Below are 24,699 nucleotides of genomic sequence, written 5' to 3'. Positions count from 1 at the left end.
CTTTTCATATGTATGTGGGGTGTGGGGGTGTACCTAAGGAATAGACAAGCAGTAAAGCTTTACAATAAAACTCTCTCAAAAACCTAAGGAGATTTTAGGACCAAAGAAGTAATCATAAATACTTTCCTTCCAACACATTCACAACATAGGCATGTATGTGTGTTCATGGTATGTACAGCAGGTCATTAAGATGACTGGAGCCAATTATATCAAACTACAACACAATAAAGATATGACTTCACTTACTTTCAAAATGGTCATAAAATACATAATATGATCATATAAAAAAAACCAAAAACCTTTGTAACCCAGAAACCACTCAGAAGAAAAACACATAAATATGTAGAAAGTGGTTTTGTTAGCTATAAAGAAAGCCCTTCCCAAAGGAATTTGGAAAAGAAAAATATCTCTCAAGAAAAAGAGGTCTTGGAGTTTAGATTAGTAATAACTAACTTTGCTTAAATTTCTTTTTTTTTTAATGTATCAGCAATGATAATGATTTAAAGGGATGACAAAGAGCTGCTATAGCTCAATGCTACTTCAGGAGATCCCTGAGTTTTTCCAGCTATATGCTGCCTTCCCAGGAGGTGTCATGTAGTTTGGGAACATGGCTGACAATAACATGAGGCTCCTCAACTAAGATAAAGAGTAGAAATACATCCCTGATGGAAAACTATCCTAACCTTTATGTGTTTATATGCCATTAATGATTGTGTCACCTTAGGCTGTACCTTTTTAAGTGAAGTTTCATCAAACTTCAGTTAATTATGCATCAATTGTGGGAGATGATCAAGGATCTTGACCACATGAGAGTTAGTAGCTAAATTAGTATTCTCTAAGTAATCCTGTCTTGTCCACGTACCATTCACTTTTACACCATCCTTTCCAATTTCCAGACATATTCTTCAATTCCCAGACTTAACTTTTACCAGAATAAACAGGGAGGTAGCAAACTAAACAACCATCAAAACCATACAGAGGAAAGCAATTCTTCAACCCTCACACATGAGAAATTTAGAATAATTTGACAAAAACCTTATGTATTATTTTACAAACAAGGTGATAAAAATAAGTAAACAAATTTCTTTGTGGAATCCTGGAAATCTGAAAAATCTCCTTGAACTTTATGCTCCAGACTTCCAACTGGTCAATTTTGTAGTGCAGTAGAGTTTTGGAGTTCCATTTCTGCATAAATCTGCCTTTACATTACAGCTCTGCAAACTTACCTCCAAGAAAATTAGGAGAGATTTAAAAATCAGTACCATTACAGCCTTACTTTAAAATAATACCCTGCAAATATTCATCTTTTAAAGACTGGAAGTTATGTCTACATAACAGAAGCACACTTTTTAATCTCTACTTTTTAATCTCCAATTTTTAATCTGATTAAACAAATTTAAAAGCTGATTCTTCCAACTGCGTTTAATACTAGCACTTCTCCAAACTTCTTATTTCACAGCAGGAACTGTCTCAGAGCACATTCACGATATTACACCAGGCTGATCTTGGACCAGAAGACTTGCTATATATGCTATTTACTCAGGGACAGTGCTTAAAGTACTGAAAATGTCAAGCAAACAGAAAAAATATTCTAAATATTATAGATTTATTATGAACATAAACCATTGTACTAGAAACTGCCTAGCAAGGTCTCTCCCTCAAAAGTCCACCTTTCAGATTTACTGATGGTTGGTTCTATCCTGTATTAGAGGTAGTAAGATTTTATTTCCCTAGGTTTAGGAGTTTTATTATCAGATATTTTTCAGAAAAAGAAAGATATTGTTACTAGACTTAGTAACAATAGAAAAAAAGTTAATTTGGGAGTCCTCTCCTGCCTAGGTCAGGATACCACATACCTGTGCTGATTTTCAATAGTTTTTAGGCCTGTCAAATACCAGACAGAATGGGATTCTATTTTCTAATGTGTCCAGACAGGCTCCTTTTATACAGTGAACCTCTGCAAGCAGATAACAATCCACAAAGCTGTTATGGACCCCTCATTCCAGCCGTAAACACAATTTACATCCAGACCATTTTCTGCCAGTAGAGCCAACTGAGACTATTAATCAAATGAGAGAGAAAACAAACATTTGTAGAGCTTTAAACAGATACTGTTCATCTGTTATTTAAAGCATGTCAGTATCAGAGTACTGCTCAACGTTTGAAGATCAGCTGTACAATATTTAGAATGAACTGCTCTTTAAAAGGAACAACAACATGAAGTACAGAAGTTAAATAATTGATGATAGGTCTGGGACAGCATTAAAGGAAACTATCTCAGAGTAAAAGGCGCTGCCTTTTTCAGCCTTCCAGAGCACTATGGAAACTTGGGTGCCTGCATAGGTGTTTGCTGAGAAACAACAATAGATGACATCAACTAAATTATGTATTCAGCAAATAACTTGGTTGGCATTTGCTGGGGGGGCTTTGTGTAGGCTTTTGCAGCACAGGAGGCAGATGGTGATTACACTAATTCCTGTAAAACTGTACTGAATGTTACATTAACTGGTAATTAGAAAACTCAATTTGACTTCTCTTCTATTTTCAAACAGAATACTTTTTGGCAGAAAAAAGTGTATATCTTGAAAATTTCATTAAGAAACATCTCCAGGCCACAGTCATGTTAATCTTGGTCTGTTCACATTATTACAATATAGAGCTGAGGAAAATTATGAGCTATTGTATACATTCCCTCCCTGAACATTTGCTGTTACTTGTGTATTTCACAAACTGATTTCTGACTCAGATGCACCAAGAACAAATCACAGAAAGCCATCTTATATCCTATATCTTTGCTTTTTTCAGACAGATACTATTTTTCAGTTTTTCCACTATGAAGAAGTTATTTGTGAGACCTGTTCTTATTTAACCTAAGTAAATACAGCAAAATACTCAATAAAAATACAATAGATCATAAAGGAGATGGCCAGAGTGGCTTTTATTTGCCAGCTACTACCTATCTAAGCACACCTTTCCTTCAGTGTCAAACTTAATCCCAGCTTCCTCCAAGTCATTTGAAAAACAAAGCAATATGCTGCATGATCTTTGAATACTAAAACTTTTTTAAGATGGAGTACTTGCTGAAGCCCAAGTCCTGCATCATAAAGCACACACAGGCTGCTGTGTCTCAGAGCAGCTTTGCCGAATTCAGCAAACTGTTTCCAAGCAAAGCATTTCAGGATCAAGAACTTGAAATGGGAAATTCCCAGGGGTAGGAAACAGTATTGCAAGATTTTCGAAATCTGTTAAATAGCAAACAAAACCCCACCCAAACACAACAATTCATCATGCTGAGAAATGTATTTTACATTTACTATAATTGTTTGTCCAACTACAGTCACAAGAAGAACAGAGACAATAGAATATATAGTTCACTAGTCAAAAAATTCTTGATTACTGTAGTTGTTCCCCTATCCACAAACAGATCAATGAAAAGCAAACTGCTTGTGAAAGTTGGAGGTTAGCAGTCAACCATAACCTTCAGCAAATTGCTGGCACGCAACCCTAGGTCAGAGCAGATCAGGATGGGAGAGTCTGGACCTCCTGTCACAGAGCTGCTTTCCTTACAAAAGTCAAACGCAAGGCAGTTCCCACACTTAAACTGTCATACTATTAAGACAAAGTGACAGAGAGTGACAAAAGATATCCACTGGCTTTATAGCTCTCAAAAATATGAAACCAATCTTGACTGCTTGATCACTTTCAGATGAATGGTTTAAAAGGTACAATATTGAATGAGCCGACAAACTAAAGCTTGTAGAGGCAAAAATAAAACAATAATTGGTGAGAACACAAATATATTTTAAGGAAAAAAGCAATGAAATCAAGAGTTTTTAGTTCTTAGCCTCTGCATGAAAATTGTATGTTTCTGTCTCCATGGCTTGTTGAAGTTAAAGGCATCCTTTCCCCTTCTCATGTTAATGCATGATCAAATACAAACAGACGTGGCTTTGATGCAATTTCAATTTCTAAGAATACTGATAAAGAAGAATATTGGCTTTTCCCCATACCTAGTTACAGGTTTTATTTCCAACTTCAAGTGATAATGGGTTTTCTAATTGTTTTGCTTATTATTCCTACATGAAGAACTAAGATTTTCCTACAGCCTTCAAACAGGATCCCATTATTCAAACCTAAGTTATATAATCCACTGAACTGCTGCAAGATTTAAAGGGAGGTAACACCTCAGACATGACCCTTCCTCTTTCTAATACACATCAGTTGCCTTGATACTTCATATTTAATTTCTATCACTAAAATACATGGCAGGAATTGTGCATCTACCCATGAGCAGCTTTGCTGTCCCTCCAGAGATACTTTTTAGTTAAAGGGGAAGAATTAAACATTAAACATCCCCAGCAGAGTAAATTATGATGTGTCATCCAATAATTTCCCTTTTATGGGAATCCGGTGAAGATTAGGGCCATACCCAAACCCAACCTAACTACCACACTGAATCTTCCTCAACAATTTCCCTGCCCTCCAGTCAAATTAGCCTTTCATAAATGACCATTACCATGTGGTAAAACTACATATAAAATATAGCAAAGTTTTCCTGCACACAGAAAATGCCACTGTCAAGGAAATAATTGGAAGCTCTCATCATCATCATCATCATAGAAGGAGCAAAAAAATTGCTAGGAAAACAATTTTCATATCTACCTAAGATATTAAGGGCTATAGCAGTCTAGAGAGATACCTGCTACTGCAGCCAGCATTTGATTTTACATGACAGTTAAGAGAGATCTAAATATTTTTGAATGAGCCATGTTCCTGCTGCAGCCTGCATATCCCAAAAAAAGAAATAAAAGAAAAACAGGAAAAAAAAAAAGAGATCTTGAATTCCAGCTATATGAAGTCTGCAATGCTTTCTTGGTATTGTATTTGTATCTTCACGTCTTAATATACTATTCTGTAAGATCTTAATTTGCACAGATTTCCTAATTTATATTCTCACATAATAGACTGGCTGACCAATGTGCTGTCAACATGTTAGTGTTTTCCAAGAGAAGCTCAACATCCACACAACAGAGTCAACAACCATGTTCCCATTTGAAATAGGAGGAAAATTCCACTTTCAAAGTGCAAAATCTTTCCAGCACTGAGCTACACTCTGTCGAAAGCTAAAGTGTGGCAGATGCCTTCACAGTAATTGCCACTCAGACACTACATAGCAGCTGAAAACGCAATATATCACTTTGATCTCCTGGGCCCTCAAAGTATTCACAATCAAGGAATCTGCATGAAGAACATCAAATATGCAACATTTCCAAAAACCGTCTCCACGGAACTTAAATATGATAATGCATATTTTGTTCATATTTCATAAAGCATTTCAAATCCTTCATTATGCATATGAAAGGATAGGTTTTTAGCTTCCAAAAAAATAAACATGAAAGATGCTTTATATTTTAAAGCCATGTAAGTTTCCATCGGATAACCCAGGTGAAATAATCATTTAGAGAAGCCTGAATTGCTTTGAGGGGAAAGACATTGTTACAGAACATGCTTAATTAAGTTCCACTGCTAATTTTGTAAAATGAATACCCTGTTGAATTAAGACTAGAGGGAAATGAGCTGTGCACACTAGCAACACATGCTGGAAACAAGAGAGCTGAGAAAGACTTGACTCACATTTTGCAGGTAGGTCATATCCACAGGTAATTTTCGCCTGTCCAGTCTCACAGCCGCTCAGGTCGCGACACTCAGCCACTAAGCAGGGCCCGGCAGCTCGGTGTATGCAGCCATCCACTACAAAACAAACCCAGGATTTATTAAATCTGTTTTTTATGTTGCCTTCTCTCACAGTCATAAACATTTACCACCCATTTATACACCCACAGACCAGACCAACTGATCTGTAAGTTGATATCTAAATATATAGAATTTTTTTCTTCTGACAAAATTAGTCAATGAGTTTTGCAAAAACTTAATGTTTAGCCAAGTTCTGATAATTGAAAAGCAAACATCTAGAAAATGCAAAATAGAATAAAAGTTTCAGTATTATAAAAGGGTCTTATTGAAGGCTCTAAGAAATTCTCAATAGAAATTATGAAAACAAATTTGATCCCCATCTAAATGCCAAATTCTCTTTTACAACATACTTTTGGTACTTCTACAACTGTACAGGTCATTTAATGTCACCATGCTAATAATGACTTATATAAAAATCCCAAAAAATAATACTTATTAATTTGAAATATAAAAAATACCTACTTTTTAGCTTTTAAATTTTTTATGATTTTTAAAATTTTGCATTATTCATGCAATATTTTGGAGTTGATTAAAAAATAAATACTAAAGGTTGCAATTGCAGCTAAGTATGCAAGAAAATTAGTAGAGTGCATAGATTTAATTACCCTCAGAAGCCAGCAAAAGAATAAAACAAGGTTGCTGGCACAGCAATTCTGCCCTCTCAACATGCAATCCAAGAAATCATTTACTGTAATTATAGCAAAAAGTTTGAGGAAAAGGATATAAAATAATAAAGGAAGTAGTGTATGCATGAACATATTAACTAGAGTAAATCCCTAATTCAGCAGCAGCTATGGAGTTCGACTAGAAGAAATAATCTTCACATAAATTACAACATCAACTCAAAAGGTAAAATAATCCCAAGTATAAAGGCTAAACAAATATTTATGGAGATAAGAAAGGAAGAGTCTGTATGAACACTGTTGAAGAATCATTTCAGATTTTATTTCAGATTTAACTAGTTCAAACTTAGAGCTGTGCCCTGCAGCATGTTTGAAGCAATTAAACCAGAACATGTTTGGAAGGCCAAGGGGGATGAGTTTTCAAGAGATCCACATCACCTGGTCACAGCAGGAGCTGCATAGCTTTCCACAGGCTCACATTTGGGAAACCCTGGCACTCAGTGCTTCCACTGACCACATAGAGCCCACTGCAATGTAGGGAGAGGGGAAACTCCCTCACCCTGAGATCAGCAGTCCTTTCTACCCACAGGCCATAACTGGTTTTATAAGGTGCTGAAGTATTTCAGAGTATTTCCTGAAGTCAGGCATCCCCAAGTGGGGAGGCAGATGACATCTTCAAATGGATGAAATTGTCTTCTGCTCAAGTGTTAGAAACCTGATTGTCCCTTCTGAGGAGTTCTATACCAGAGTTCATATTCAGATGACACAGTAAAATAGGATAAGCAGTTCCTTCCAATACTCCATGCCCATCCTGGACACATTGTCACTGATTTTCAAAATGCTTTTCTGTAGTTCTTTATATTAGAAAAAGATAACTACAGAATCATGTGATACTGCACTTTCAATGAAATTTTCTAGAATTGTTTATTGAAAACACCATGGATGCCAAGCCACCAGCTGTAAACACATGGCACATTCTCTGTCCCAAGATACCTCAGCTTTCTACCTCAGCTGAATTTTTTTTTTTAACTTACCCAAAATCTCTGCTCAAAAGACTCCAAGTTCCTACTTCAAGATTAACATTTTGTAACATTGAGGGGAAGAAAGAATGTTTGAAATCTATCCTGTGCTCATAATATCCAATTTAATTGTTTTAACCTAATTACTAAATCTTTTCCAAACCAAGCAGGAGAAGTAAACCAATATGCATTGAAACCTCAGGTGTATTTTCATAAGCAGCACCACCACAATCTTCATCAACCTTCCTGAGACACCAACACAAAAACAGCACAGATGCTTAGGACTAGCACCTTCTCCATGATTCTTTACAGAGGGAGAAGTGCTTAAGAATACTGGACAAGGATGCAAGGATTCGCTTGGTGTCTGAGGAATCATTTCCACCCCTGAGATCCTTCCTGTCCCCACCAGTTTGGCACTCTCCTTTGAGCAGTGTCTGTGCAGGGCTCAGCTGCTCTCTGGACTGCATAAACCCACCTCTTCTTCCTCAAACTCCATTCACTTTAGCAACAAATACAGCTCAGAGCACAGCCAAACACCAGGACCTGCAGAAGGAAACCATCACCTCGGCCAGGGAAGTGGAAGCACAGGTTTACCACCTCTAAACCTGTGATGGGTTAAAATACCCAATATCAGCATTCCATGTGTCAGAGCAGCTGTGATCACACAGGAGGTCCCAGCTCCCCATCCAGAGCCCCTCTCATGTTGAAGGGTGCTCTTCATACAAATATAGCTACGATATAGATGGTCTATCAGTAGTTTCCTGGACCTGATTCCACACATCTGTGTCCAGCCTTTACAAGCAAAGAAGCTCCCTAAGGATGAAAGAATAATTGAAAAAAAATCGAATTCTTAACAGAGAAAAATCAATTCTATCACAACCAATCCTGACATATGACAAGGAAAATGGAAGACATCTGCCAGAAGGGAACAAGTAGACATGCATACTTCCCTTATAAAGGTGGCACAAGAGAAAATGATTGAATACTCCAGACAGCCTTAGATGGAAAAGAGGAAATTAGCATTTGATACACTTGAGTGACTGATGACATGGAAGAATGGGGGGGGGGGGGGGGAGCGACGGGCCAGGAAGAGGGAGAAGACAACCAACATAATCAAAGCCCAAAACCTGAACACCAAACCACCCAAAATTTTCATAACTTCTTTTTCCTACCATACTTTACTAAATACATGAATAGAGATGACTTCTGGTCTATGCAGGCATTTTTTATTTCATAACTAAATAACTCATTGTTGGGGGTTGGTTCTTTCCCTTTTCCCTTTGTGGAATTTTCCCCATTGTCATGCTAAGATACCTGTTGATTAGGTCCACTTGACAGGGGGAGTGGAGGAAAGAGGGAAACCCCTCGATATCCAAACAGCCATAAGAGCAGACAGAAGGCTCTGGCTCGGCCCATTTCCCCGGCGGAGTTCGGACGAGAAGGACGATCGCTGCCTCTGTCCCATCCCTGCCATCCCAGCGTCGGGAGCCATCCTCACTGCTGTGGGACCCTGCCCTGCTGCCTTCTCGCTGTAACCTGCCACCATCCAGCACTCTGCTGAGCACTGGGACCCACACCGTGAGCGGAGAGCTCTCTCTCTCCATCTCTCTCTCTCCCCCTGGGACAGCTCTGCCATCACCCCCAGCCCTCCTGCAGCTCTGCGGGACCTGCCCGCCCCCAGCACCGGGAACTGCAGCTCAGGGAAAAGGTGCCTGCAGCCAAAAAACACTGGGACTGAGTCACTGTTCTGTTTGTGGGTAATTTCATAGCTGTTGTTGTTCTTGTTTATCTTGTTAGTTATACTAGTAAAGAACTGTTATTCCTATCCCCATATCTTTACCTGAGATCTCCCTTAATTTCAAAATCATAATAATTTGTAGGGAGGAAGGATCACATTTTTCAGTTCAAAGGGAGACTTCTGCCTTTCTTAGCAAATACCTGGCTTTCAAACCAGGACACTCATGCTAGAAATACTCTGTTTCCACCAATATATATGCTTCAGAACTTAAGTTTGATAATTCCTAAAGTAAACCTAAGCACTATATATGGCCAATTATAAGCACTCTGCATAACACAAAGTAAAGTAATTGCAAAGGTAGAGTAGATTAACACATCTAAATGTGATTCTTCAGCCTCTGCTAAAACATGTCTTAGCCACATTAATTAAGAAATAAAAAACAGGGAACAGGAATGTACAAAATAGTTACATGAGATAGTCTTCTATCTGGAAGTGTGCACCAACTAGTAATGTCAGTGTCCAGAGAAGCAAGCATTATTAACAGGGAAACAGTGGAAATTACAGATAATGACAACAACCTCAGGAAGGAAAAATGATGGTCAAAGACATTTTGCTATTCTGTAGTAATGAGGAAGAAATTTACATGCTAAAAATGGCGTGCTGCCAAATTAATAGGAAAGTGAAGAACCCTTGACATATTGGTTTCAGATATTTCATCTGTATTTTTCATTTTCAGTTTGCTGTATAGATGCTCATCTGCAGTATTCCAAACAGATCTGGGAAACATTAGACCATATCCCATTGTTCATTGTGCAACTGGCTGAAAAACCCAGTCCAATCTGATTTGACATCACATGAGAGTGATAAGGAATTGTGCTTTATCACTGCGTTCTACAACCAGTAAAAAATGTGATTTCACTTTGAAGCCCTCACTCTGTCTCACCTCACTGCGTGCCTCATTTCCACAGTCTGTCTTCCTGTCCAGGTTTAGGGAAATCGCATAGATATGTTTTGGGTCATTTTCATACACAAGTGACCTGACCCTTAAGATCTATGGGAAAGATGTGGGAAAACCTCACAGACAAAACTGTCAATCATAACTGAAAAAAATCCCATCTGTGATCTGCACGCTGATAATTGACAAGTCGAAGGTACTAAAGAGAGGGCTCCTCATTATCCTTATTGGTGCTGTGCTTCTTGAAATGAGTTTCAGGCTTACAAACCAAGCTACTTTGAAGGATTTTTGAGATCACAGAATCCTGCCCAGGGCCACCAGTGAGGCAACAAACACCCATGGGCTGGTGGAAGAACACCCTCTTCTTTTCTGCCTTCCATTCCAACAAACTGGTACCCCACAGTCTGAGGTCCCATAACCGCTCTGAAATAGCACACAGCCCTTCAGCATTTGAATGACTGCAAAGACTTAATGCAGGTCAACCTGTCTTTTGAAAACTGATCCTGTTACTCAGTGCCTTCATGTGTGGAGACCCCACAAAAACTGGGTTTCTGTGTTTCTTGTTTCACCATGCTTAGGTGCACAAGCACATGAAGGGGGCTTCTCAATTTTGAAGACCTACAAACATGAACTATATTTTGAGGGTTAAAAAATGGCTAAAGAAACTTCAGGTTCAATTCATCTCTATAATTCAAGTTGTCCATGCTTGTGTAAAGCTATTAAAAGTAGGACTCTATTTTTTTTCATGAAAAATAGTAGCTATTTCATTGCATGCTTCCATAAGTTTCAGGGGCCACTAGGGACAGCACTTTGTTCTCTCAATAATACACCAGAAGACATTAATGAAGAAAACCCATTTTCAAAGCTACTGCAGTCAATGGCATTGGATGCACAAAGAAGTCAGCTGAAAATAATTGCTTAAAATACATGAAAAAAGTCAGGTAGCAAAATAAAAACCCTACACAAAAGGACAGTATTAAATAAAAATATGTAATCTTTGACACCATCACTCTCACTGTACACTGAAGGCTGCTAATAGGTGAAATACTTTCTTAATTAATTTATTATAAAACAATTGCATTTATGCTCCAGAATTGAGGGGTTAAACTTATATAGTAAAAAAACTGGTTAATTTACTGGTACACAATATAAAACAAACCTATTTCTCACAGAAAATCTCTTAAAATTGCAAATGAAGCAAAAGCACAGGAAACACGGAATTAAAGGTATCATGGGATGCTGCTCAAAAAAAAAAATAACCTCAGCAAAACTAGTCTTGCAGTACAGATGGTAATAAAAAAGAGTAAGGTAATCTAACACCACAGCAAAAAATACAAACTCCTCCAGGTATAATATTGCCCAAATTTCTTTTGTGACCTTGTGTGCAAGGCTGAATAAAGTGAAGCTATGATGTAAACAACATATGCACATTTCTTGTGCTACATTTCAAGAATCTATATAGTCTTTCTTTCATACTAATTCCTGTTCTCTGGTGCTTTTTCAGATTTTCATTTCTTGTTTTCAGTAGGAAATTAATGAAGTTTGCTTTTTCAAGAAAGTCACCTGTGCTTGAAGTGGTGCAGCTCTTCTACACGGCAAATGCCACGAGTGCACAAAAGCAGGATAATATCATTGCATTAGATGTGCTGCTGGGGACAGGAGAGGAAACTGCTTTGTGCCCTGAACAATCTCTCACATGTCCTCCCTTCCTGTGGACCTTCCAAAAATGCCCATTGCAAGGATGTATACGAAATCCAGAAGGAAAACAAACACAAAAAACCCAAAAAGACGAAAAACACCACTCTCCAAAAAAACACCACTGAACCCCCACATAACAATCAAAGAACCAGCTCACAAACCCAGCCTCATTCTGCTAAACCAGTAAAGGAATTCTGAAAAGTTCATTGCGATCATCTGCTGCCAAAGTTGTAACTGCACCTCTGAGAATAATGTCAAGACAAAATAAATCCTGCCGATCAAGAGACAACAGGTGCTGGTCTAATGAACAAAGGTGGGGATCTTAAAAAGATTATAACACAGATGCCAGTCCACTGCTAGGAACAGCAGTTTTTATTACTGAGATGGACTCTGTCACTGGGAAGTTTAATGAACTGAAGATTTTTAATCAATGCACTGGTTTATAGGCCTCCAACATGATTAATTTTAAAAACTTAGCAATTATACAGTATTTCCTGGCCAAAATCTCAGCGTTTAAAAGTATGAACTTAAACTTTATCCTTAAAATTCTCTATTTTAAACACAAAAAGCAAGGAAGAACCATTTGAGATGGCTAATTCACTGAATTGGGTTCACATTTCATCACAACCTCGCATTCCTTAAATATTTTTATTTTCAGAAACTCTTAATGCATATGCCTTATTTAAGACCAAAATGAGTCCTGCAAGTCTTGATGCTTAAACCACTGATTACCTAATGTGTCAATCCACATTCTCTGTGCATTACCCTCTTTTCTTAAGAATCAACATTTTGAGGCTGCACAAGGGGTGTTCCAGCAGCTAGGATTACAACTGGGGACCTTCCCAGCTCCAACCAACCATGCTGCAGAGCAAGTTTAATGAAAATTAATAGTAAAATATAAAAAAACATTATTCCATTAGATACTGCAAGGGGCAAAACTACTCATAACAATGGCAGGTGTAAACATTATTGTAAAGTCAGACATGGGAAACCTGTATTTTAGAGTATTGTTTAGCTGAAATCCTATAAATTTAGCATTACAAGCCACCAGTAATTGCCTGCCATGGTGAAAAGTACTGGGAATTAAATTTTAAAACCTACTGGTTGTTTTAAGAGAAGGTTAACCTTATCTAGATGCAGTTCACAGCCAAGCATAGCAAAAGCAGCTGAAACATCCAACATAATCAATGTCCTTGCCATAAACTGGCAAAGAGCCCATATGGATAAAGAAATCAACAATAATTCAAAATAAAGCTCACCTACCCAAGGATCTGTTAAATTTTAAGTGTCCTACATTTATTGCACACAGCCAATTATTCCTACTTTGACAAAACACAAACCAACAGGAAACTGACAAATTTTGGCAGATTTTTCATTTTAGTTAAATATCTTAGGACGCCAGAAACTCATACTAAAAATAAACAAAAATGCAAGTCAAAGCTGTCCTGTCATGCTAGCAACAATGATTGGCAAATTCCTTCCAGAAACAATTGAACAATGAAGAAAGTGTTCGTTTTATCTCACACTTATGACATCATCTTTCTTAGTCTTCGAGTGCTCTGCTCCAATTTTGTAAATGAGAGCTATAATGTCAATAGGATTCACACTTTTGTCAGCCCACTCAGCAGCATAAGGACTCAGAGAAACAGGGGGCTGATAAACCTGTCTGAATGTCACACTTTTGGCAAGAAAAAATAGTAGGAAAGGCTCCAATAGTGCTTTTCCAGTTTTTCCCAGTTCAAACTACTGACATCAAGGCAAGTGTGAAGGAGCCATTCACTTCCTTTTAATTGTGTTAGTGTTGAGACACCTGACATGCCACACTCTTTTCCAGATGGAAAGGAGACAGCTAAGCCTAAATACCTCCCAGCAGTGAGTGCAAAAATTGCTTGTTGTTGTTTATCAAGGAGGGAAATGACAAGTCTGGAGAAATTCAGCTGACTGTCCTATTAAACCAAGGTCAGCTCACACTCCTCCCAACTTGCTCCCCCAGCTTCCCAAAACAGCTATGAAGAAAGTGCAAATTGTTTTAGGTGGTATCACCCGGAAGAAATGGATCTGGACACTCCAAAATCCTTTCCTCAGCCTCCTGGACAGCCACAGTACTTTGTTTCCAGCTGGATACTGCACAGATTGGAAAGACAACAAAGGTTTATCTACATTTCATTGCTAAGATGCCTACATTGTCCTGGATTTTCATTCATGTTACTGTACTATTATTACAGGACTGTGATTCTTTAGTAAATATCTATATTATTGCCTTAAAAATCTCCCTGAAACCCTCTTTGCCATGACAGCTATTAAGCTATTGAAGACATTGGGCTGCTGCTGTCATACCAAGCTCTGTCTGGTGCATTGAACTATGGATTCTCTTTTTCCTCCTGCACTGTTCAGACATATTAAGCTAAACTCAGAGAAAGGCTAAAGGAACAAGTATCTGATAATAAGATGAAAAGCTTGTCTTACAGGGAAATGAAAATCAGATTTTATTTTTAAAAAGCTATTTACTGATGTTTTGATGTTGCAATTAAGAACATAGAAATGAAAAAACTGGTACAATTCACTGTCCATCTGACTCAGCAACCTATGTCACTAGATAGCCAAAAAAAATTCTTAAAAGAGGACAAGATCAGAGAAAGAAATTACCAGGGCTTCCACAGCACTGGAAAATTTCAAATGTGAAAAAGATGTCTTTTCTGTATGACTATGGCCTTGCTTTCTACCTTGTGGTTTTGGCATTTTGATTTAGTTTGGGGTTTTGTTTTGAGCATTTTGTGTCTCAGATTCAAATATGCAAGTTCTTCTTCTCTGTTGTTTGATGTCTATTTTTCTTTGAATTTTTTTGTAATACATCTTTTTCTTTTCTGCACATTTCAGCATTTTAGCGCTTGGCACAAAAAGACAGGGGACTGCAATGGTGTGCTCCATTACTTACAAATGTTTCAATAATACTAAGTGCACAGGTTGGTCAAAGAAGATGAATTGTATTAAGCCAGAATAGGTAGTTGCATATTTGGAGTACAGTTATTAAACAGTCATTGTGCAGTGATTATACAAATTTATTCACTACGATCAGTTTGCAGTTGACAGGCACAGGTCAAGGATTTAGAGGGAGAAGGCTATCAAGTAATAATTGTATAATGACTATGCAAAAGGAAGCCTCACAGCCCAAAAGGCTTTTGTCATGTCATTCCAGAGAATTTTAAAGGTATAGTGAAAACTTAAAAAAAAAAAAAAAGTATAATGTAAACCACTCTTTCCCCACGAAAATGCAAGGGGAGGTGATAAAAGCCCTTCTCAACATAGAATATGCAAGGAAGAAATTCTCACATAGGTCTTTGTGGATTTGAAGCCTGAGGGCTTCTATAAGGAAATATGACTTCTAATTAAATATAACTAATCCAGGCATGGAAGAAGGTGATTTTCTCTTTAGCTACAGGGTGCACCAAACACCAGAACACTATACATCACTGCTGGAAAGAAAGAATACATTAAAGCTTCTGAGAAAGCCTGGGAGAAGACCCCGAGCCAGAGCCAGATGAAGGAGGTACGTAGTGCAAAGTGAATAGCTCCACTTCTGAAAAATCTTTCAAAAGGTGGGCAGATCTGCCAAGAAGAAGCTTTCATGATTTACAACTTCAAATATTACATCCTAGACAATTTTTGTAAGCAATTTGATTGATTGTTTTTAAGAGCCATCCCTTCCCTCTAAACAATACAGGCTTAGTTTGACCATGCAGCTGCACAGAATCTTCCTGGAGGATTCCATGATGTCCCAACTTCGAGAGAAAGAGAGAGGGTGAAGAAAGTATCAGAGGAAAGGTCACTTACAGAAACAAAGTACATTCAGTGCTGGGCATACTTCAAAGGGGACTTAAAAAAAACACAGGGATGGTAGGAACTCTGAATTGGGGCAGCAGCTGGAATTTACAAAGGAGTAAGACTGCGCACCAACAAAGGAGATACTCTCTGGCTTGCAGCAAGGCTTTACAGGCTCTAGGAAAACTCCACGTTATTTACTGAGGAGCAGCTGTTTTTCTTATTTCCTGGACCATTTTCACTTCTGCTAATTTACTTTTATTGTGAACCACTGAAGGTAGAAAACTTGGTTGAGCTACTTCTCAGTTTGCAACCACAGAAAGATCCTCTCAACTTGGAGTGCTGTTTCAAACTAGATTAATTAACAGTATTAATTATACAAAAAATCGTCTTGCAATAGGTAAATCCAATTGAACACATTACAATGTGTTGTAATGGAATAAATACAAGGGAAGAAAAAGGTAAACACTAGATTAACCAGAAAATGATGTATGAACAAGGTTCTTTCAGACAGCATTTTAACACAAGCCTGAGAAGTAATTACCCATAAGAACAAATATTCTCAAATATTCTTTCCTTTTGTTGAGAGGCTGTGACAAATCATATGTGCAACACAATCAAGAAAAAGATCACTTACTAGATCTTGCCAAAAAATAACTCACAAGATCTAGGACACAATCAACATTTAGCAATGCTGAAATAACAACTTCAGCCACATGCAAAAATACCACATACACTAAATACAACGTCTCCTATCAAACCAGTATCGTATCCTGATACAGACTCACACTGCAAATCAAATGCAGAAAAGAAACTATTTACTAGCATTAATGTGACAGATTGCATTGCAAAAACTGACAAATCTATAAAAAATATTAGATCTACATCTCGATCTATAAAAAAACACAACCTTCACACAAAATTAACTGTACCTGCAGTATGGGGGCAAGCTACAGTCATCAGACCATGCCTTCCTTTTCCACTGCTGGACAGATTGTGTCTGGCAGCAAAGTTCTGTTTCCAAAGTAAATGGAAAAGCCTTATACTAATTTAGGATTTTCAGATATATTCAAAATTATCTAGTGGAAATTAGTGACAGAATAATCATGAATAAAAAGAAAAGGAATCAAAACTGTTGAGTGTTTATTTATTTATTTATTTATTTAATGACAGAAATAAAAACAAGATAATGGCAAAGCTTGAGATAACATGCCTTCCATATTGCCCACTGTATTTGGGGGTTATCTGCAGTACAATCACTTTGGACCAAAATAATATAAAAAAATATAATAATAATATAAAAAGAAGGGCACAAAGCCTGATAACAGCAGGAAACCTTTAGAGTTAAAAGCAACACTGATTCCAAAATTTGCAGGGGTAGCTTCTCTGAGCTGCTCCCTGCCCAGCCCTCAACAAGGCCACACCACAACAGTTTTTTTAATCAAGTCCCACACAAGCCTTTTTAACCTACAAAATACGTAAACCTGTAATTAATGAACTTATTAATTATCTGAGCTGGCTGCAACCTTCCTTATGCTCTATGAGTTGTGGGAGGGGAAATTAAAGTACCAAGCATAGCTTAAATTTACAATCTAATAGTTTTCAAGACATCCCACGCAGATGGCTGTATTTACCAGTTTGGTAGTACCCTCCCAAATAACTTTATGTTTGTCCTAAAACACCATTAAAGCATAGATAAGGAATAGCAGAACTAAAGAGCTGGTAAATCTGTGTAGCATCATTATGTATTATTTAGTTTAATATCTTCTTGTAGTAAATACAAAATCATTATGTACCATTTTCTTCAAGAGAACATTGTAGTAAATTTGGTGCTGCAACAGAACCATTAAAGTATAATAGTGTACACAAAAAAATTCTACTGATTAGCAAACAAAAATATGTAATTATAGCCACAGTGTGGGACTCAGTTGGCTGGTGTTTTATTGCATACTGTTCTGTAAGACTACTTTGCTGCCAAAAATAATGAGGAAAATACTGAGTTGCTAGTTCCAGTTGTAATAGTAGGTTTTGTCTTGATTTTATTGACATTTATAAAGTGATCATCACATGTAACAAACAACTTGATTTTATTGACATTTATGAAGTGATCATCACATGTAACAAACAAGTCACATTGCCAACACTGTGAACTGCAGTCTGCAGAGATTAACAAGTAAACAGCATCAATTCCATAGCAACGTTCTAAGGATATGGATCAACATTAACTGATTTTTAAAGAGGTAATTCTGAATAACACTTTGGCCAAAGCATCTCAAGTGCTCTGCAGTTTGAGAAATATTAACCAAATAATACAAGAGCACTGAGACATGGCTTTAAAATGAAAAAGCAGCTCAACATTAGCCCATAAAAGCTGCTGTAAGCACGTTCAAGTGTGCACCTTTCCAATATATAAAGAAACAGTTTTAAAAGAAAATACATATAATCATGAGTAGAAAGACTGAACAATATATATCCTGTGATGTTTGGTATTATACTTAAGCCTCCAGATTTTATTTTTCAACTTTCATTAAAGGGAGTAGAGGGAATGAGATATTTGTTGCATTGTACAAAAGAGATGGTGCCAGTTTAAAAAGCTTGCAGAGAAACTAAAATCACAAAGAGTCAATCTGTTTCTGAAAAGTTACATTGGAATATTTATATGAGAGGCATTAAATCCTAGGTAGTTAATATCTAAACTGCAGCCTGATATCTTTAGAAAGGAGCAACCAGGATTAGAAACGAGCAAAGTGAGAGGATAGGTAACACTGGCTGAAGATACCGAAGCTCCAAAGACTGTATCCATGATGAACCCTGAAATAAATTCCTCTTCAAATTTGGCCTCCTTTCTGTAAACATTGATAGCACAAAATCTTTACACATTTTCAGAAAAAGAAAAAAAAATCCTAGTAATTTGTCAATGGTGTCAGATGCAGAATCAAGTTCAACCTAATTCTTAATATTAGTCCACCTACTCTTGGAAAACATATTTTTAAAAACAGCTTCACCTACTTACTTTCATAGCAGTCAAATGTTTGCAAATAGCAAGTCATATGCTGGATTGTGAGAAGAGACTACGGTGAATTGGGCAAGGCATTGTGAACAGCCACCTATACAAAGGGGACATTAAGACTCAGCTGCATTTTTGTATTAAAATTTACCACTTCGGGTATATCTTCGTTAGCAAATACAGATGACCAGTAAGAGCACACCTATGGAGTAAAACAGCTGGTGGTGAGAACCTGTTGTATAAATACTATATATAGTTCAGGTGCTTTTTGACAGTGAAGAGGATTTTTGTTTGTTTGGGAGTTTTATTTATTTTTATTCTGAGCTAGGTCTTGACTGGTCCTAGGGCCGAATGCCAGTTTCCAGTGGAATACATTAGGGACAAATTTTGCAGTCTACTTTTACCAGACAGAAACCTAGTTCATATGCTCCAAGGTACATGGTAAGGGTAAATACCAAAGTATTTAGCCACGGGACATGGGAATTTCCTTCAAAAGCACATGCTAGGCCCTAACTATAAAAAGTAATGTGAATGCAATGGTTTGAGTTGAAATTTATTTTAATTTTTCAGGATTTTTAGCCAAAGCTGAGTTAGTGCACCTGCAAATAAAGGGGGAAAGCCTCATTCTCATTCAAATAAAAGAAATCTTTACATTTTCAAAGCAATAGTTTGGTGCTGAGCTCCATAACATGTGTGAATTAAAGTTCAAAAGATCAAAGTAACAACTCCCATCAAACTCAAGCTCTGTATCAGCCACACACAGAAGTCAGCACAATAGGATATTCATCCCCCAAGGTTTTAGTTGTAAACAGGAACTAACAAACAACAGAGCAATGGCAGAACAAAAACATTCAGCAGCCACCCCAGGATACAGGCACAAACAAGCCCTGTCATACAATGACTAATACGTTCTACTTGCAGTGGTGATGTTAAGGATGAAGTGCTGGGAACCAACAAGACTGAGGACAGGACAGACAAACTCTTTCAGAGCATCAAGAAAACTTACATAAATAACTTAATCCTATGGTTCTAGTTACTTCAGATGGGAAGATGGAGAAAAGGAATCCTTTCCCACCTTCACAGCATTATATACAACATTCTACACAGCAAAGTCCTTGTGAAACACACATCCTAAGGTCAAACTAAAAGCAACATGTGTGCATATAGTGAGGAAACATTCTACAAGACAATCTCCAGAAGACCAATGGTTAACTTACAGTCCTACACCATAAATATTCCCTGTATTCCAATATTACCAGCATCACTGGTCATGGTACAATGGAAAGATGGTGTCATTAACTCCGATAAATGGGTATCTTAGATTTACAAGTTTTAATGCTATTAATACCTTTTACTTTCAACATATATGCTTTTATAGAGTCAGAGAATAAATTAGGCTGGATTGGACCCTTAAGGGTATGCAGTCCCACCACCTGCTCAGGTTCCCTTTACAAAACAAATGCACGCTTGACCTAGATTGGCCTTCCATCCTTCTGAAGTGATGAAAAATTACAGAAAAAGCTCAAGAACTGTTCCACCATCTAAAATCTGTTTATTATTATTATTTTTACTAATTATGTTTATGCTCCAGGGTAAAAAAACACCCAACACCTACATGTTATTGAAAATAAATGGTTTTCAATTATTAAGATGGAAGAACGAAAGCTAAATAATAACTGACACAAAAGGCTCACACAAAAAACAGTCCCAAGATGACACCTATCCAGTTTGGCAAGGTGCCCATTTGTGGTGATAGCACGAACCACAGAAAAATAGGTGTAGCTAAAGTATTAAGGAGGATGAAAGGTCTAAGATGACATCAAATACAAGCCAGATCAGAATTCTCCAGTCAGACTGTGTTTGGGGAGGCCAGGCTATTATTTGTTATCTGAGGACTGAGGTATGCACAACATGGGCAGACGCTGCCGGCACAGGGATGAGCCCAAAGAGCCTTAATGAGGGACAGCCTGAAGCCTCAAGTCTCTGTGTAACACAGTGAGATGCAAAAGAGAAAGGGGTGACATCTAAAGCAGCTTTCAGCAGAGACCCAGGGTTCTGATTTCTTTTTCTCACAACCAGATCTTCTTAATTTTACTCTTCAACAAGGTTTTATTTATAACTATCTCTTCTAATTAGAAGACAAACTTCCTGATCTCTTGACCTATTGCACAACATGATTTTAATTAGTTCACACTGACATGCAAAGGCCTGGAGTTTAAGTATTGCTTTGCCTGAACAAACCTATTTGCCCATTGAAATCCCTTACATAAACATCCCAACAAAAGATTTTTAAAAACATTTTAAAAAATATTATTATACAGAATTCAGTGGGATAGAGTAATGTTGTAAAGAGTGATGTTTATGACTTTCTGAAACAGGTTTTTTCTGTTGAACTACACTTCTTTCACGATTCTTTAAAAATGAGCAGGATTTTTTTAAATTGAGAACCAATGCATCATTCCTTCTCAATTAATGCCTTCTGTGCATGTCAGTACAAAAGACGTTACAATACATTAAAAGATACATTACAGATATTACAATAGTATTTGTTTTGAACAGCTCTTTTATCAGAGAATTTTAAGTACTTTGTAAATGAGAAGGACAACAAATAGGAAAACACAGCAAGGAAAACTGAGGATAAAATGATGGGTAGTATTTCCTATTCTGTTCAGACCCTCCCTGCAGCTCCAGAAAACCCCAGATCTCCTGTCTCCCCTTCACTCACTTCACACTCAGCTCTTCCTCCAGTCTGGACTTCTGTCCGTTGCTGGCCAGGTAAAAGTCACATGGGCTATAGCTAATCTGAAATACACTAGCCACTTGATTCCAACAAAATACATAATGGTAGAGTCTCCCTGGATTTCCCCAGCTTAACAGAGGCTTTAGCTTCTGTCTGGATGTCATTTTTTTTAGAAATGGTTCAGAAATCAACTTGTTTTGAATCTTGCAACTCTCTATCAAACACATCTGCAAATAAACCTTAGATTAAATAATGTGTTGGGAATTAATAGCAGGTAACAGACAGCACAAGGAAACAAGAGTAAGAGCTTCAAAACTTGCTTATATAGGATGGGGCACAACCAAAGCACAAATTGCTACTATCACGTATTTCCTTTCCAGTTGGACAAGAAACTCCTGACAAAACTGACTTGAACTTCAAGGAGTTCCAGGTCACACTACAGCAATCTGCCTATCTGTGAATGAGTAAGAGAAATCTGTGCACCTTGGTCAGGACACTTATTAAATACAGGAAAGATCATGGACATGACTGACAGTATGACTCAGTGAACATCAGGGCTTGAACTTCCACCTCTAGCATTTATTGGTGGAATATCAACCATCATTCCATCTGAACATTTTCTCATGTTCAGCAGATTCTCTATCAAATATAAGTTAGTGTTGCAAGTCTTCCTACTTGAAAGCAACAAAATAGCTCTATAAGACAGCATTTGCACTTTTTTTAGAGACAGAGTTAATCATTGTGAGCCTCCTGATGTTCCCTTGATATTTTAAATAGATACCCCAGAAAAGTACAGAATAAAAAGTGACAAGAAAAAAAAGTTTAGAAAGCTGTGCTCAATCTTTCTCTTCTATTATTCATTAACCTGCAGGTTTTAAGGGAGAATGCAGTTGTTAGGGCTTCTCAGAGAAACCTGGCCTAATTAAGTTTTAATTCCAGCAAATCAGGAGCTATACTTTGTCCCTGTCAAACACCGGGATGCATTTAAACTGCATTTCCCAAAAAGACATCCTTTGGTAATTCCACAATGGATTTAGTCCAAAATTTGGCACCATCTGTTTATCATAAAAGGTCTTTGTGATTCAGGAGTCCAACCAGCCTCTTTGTCTGTAAGATCTTGGCCACATCTGCCTCCAGAATTCTGTGAACAATCAAAAAATCATTGCAGAGCAGCTCCAAAAAAGCCCCTCCCTTCCTTCCTTCCTCTTAAACCTCCTTCTACTTATTGGCTTCAGGCTAGGCTTAAACTTATAATGATGCAGAAGTGCTTTATAAGTAACATTATACAACCACATAACCCAGGGTTCAATAACTTCAAACACCAAAAATCAGAGGGACTGCAGCAGGTGGAAGGGAGAAGTGCAGAATTATTATGCAAAGCTTTTTGTAGTGTATCAATGCTAGGACAAAACAGAAGACCCAGCAGTCAGTGTCACTATACTCATTGCCACAGATGAATTCCTAAATTCATCTCAAGGACAAGATAAATCATTCCCATGATGCAGTGCACAGTAAGGAGAGTGATTTATTGCAATACACAAGATTCCTTAACTGAGAGGAAAGCTTCCCCATCTGTTGCCATTGGTCTGTTTAATGGTCCTTTCTAAGAACATTCGGGTCTTGAGGTTTGTGAAAGAAACCCAAGCCTTGCTAAAACACACTCAAAAATAATGTGTGTATGAGCCTAGCCATCACTACAGTCAATTAGGTTCTGCTGATACATGGTTCTGCTCCTATTCCTATTCATGCTGCAGGAGGTATGATTTGTTGTACTTTTTCCCCAATTCTCACCCTCCATTTACTTACACTAGGCCAGATACCACTTCTCTACACATCAAAACAAAAACTGCTACAAAGTAAAGCAGGAATGAATTTACACTGTATGAAACAAGGCATAATTTTTTTTAAACAAAACTGGATACAACACACATGAGACATCACAGAAAGGTAAATGTGTATCTCTGAAAGGCCTCTTCATAAATGAGGATTTTGGGAGTATTCTCCACTGGATACAGAGATGCTTGGGTGAATGCACAAAGCACCACATCAACTGCAGTGCTGCTGTTCCTTGGCACATGTAGGGGAAAACAACAATTAAGCTTTTGTCAAACATATCCTTTTTTCAACAAGCAAACAAATTCTTTCTAAATACCTGTGTTGCCAATGTCTCTCTCACATGTATAATTACATAGCCCTTCTTAAAACACTACAAACAGTCAAATGGCATTGTTAAATAACCAGATGTGTTTTCTCTATCTTTCTTTTGATTATTCAACATTAGCACATAAATTGACAGTTATTAAGCAAATGATAAATGTTATCTATTCATACAAAAAGTGCTTTATTGAATCAAAGGCATTAGCATCTCCAAAGAGCATAAATGTAATTCTTCTATACCACTGAAAAGCTACCAAAAAAATTAGAAATGTTATTACACTCAGGAACATATGCAGACATTCCCTAGAAGAAGCAAGTAACAGACCTGACCTAACACAGCACAGCTTAAAAATTATTGTAAAAGGAATTTAATGTGAGTAAGATTAGAAAACATAAAATTTGATTTCTTTTCCTTATGCTTCAAACCTTCTGTAATGCTTCTAGTCAATTTTACCAGAAGAAGAAATACTACAAATTTTAAGCATAAATCTACACTTGTACATTTTCTTTTTGCTACATAATATGTATCCTTTGTCAAGCACAATCATCACATCAAAGAATGGGAACATAACAAAGTTGTTTGTGTTTGAAAACTTCATCCAGCTCAGATGATTGAGAAACATAACGGAAACTGGAAGGACAGATTTTGGAAATTCTTCCAGGACAGGTATTGGTGACTTAAAATTACAATCTAGAAGTTGCCCTGCCATTTCAAATGGTGTTACTCTGACATCTGTCAGGGAAAGGAATTGAAAATATGCTGTGAAAGGACCAGCACTGTTCTTCTGCTTGGAGAAAAGCATGGCTCCTTGTAGCTGTAAGATATCCCTCACCCTTCAGTTGACTTCTTAACTTAGCAACACCAAAGTTTACAAAATGCCCATCAGCAACAACCAGCAAAGCCACAGAGCAAAACCTTTTCTGTTGGTTTCTCCTCCCTCACAGTTTTAAAGCAAATGAGTGATATGAGGTCTGAAATCATAAAGTGAATATCCTACAAGTAAATGGTTTTCCCTAAGAAAGGGAACAGAGTTACTTTTGGCTAGTGAGACAGGAAATGTGCAAATCCCTTCCCACTTTCTCATTTAGGGAGTTTAATAAAGCAGCCCTGTATTGTGGCACACCAATATATTTTGGCAGCATTTGGAGAGATAGCACCTTCTGAGCTGTGAGTACCACATTTTACTGC

The 24,699-nt window shown here is 37.4% G+C and overlaps 1 protein-coding gene across 1 annotated transcript in view; it reads right to left on the bottom strand.

Moving 5' to 3' along the window:
* The window catches only part of MACROD2 (mono-ADP ribosylhydrolase 2), an 869,266-nt gene that overhangs the window by 594,349 nt on the left and 250,218 nt on the right, over window positions 1-24,699 (bottom strand). The window contains exon 5 of the mRNA XM_062489395.1: window positions 5,635-5,751. Coding sequence (XP_062345379.1) covers window positions 5,635-5,751 — 117 coding nt within the window. The remainder of the gene's footprint in view (window positions 1-5,634; window positions 5,752-24,699) is intronic.

Source organism: Cinclus cinclus, chromosome 3 (genome assembly GCF_963662255.1).
Source record: "Cinclus cinclus chromosome 3, bCinCin1.1, whole genome shotgun sequence".
NCBI lineage: Eukaryota > Metazoa > Chordata > Aves > Passeriformes > Cinclidae > Cinclus > Cinclus cinclus.
Note: the sequence above shows the minus strand (reverse complement) of the source record. Positions and strands in the feature narration are given on the sequence as shown.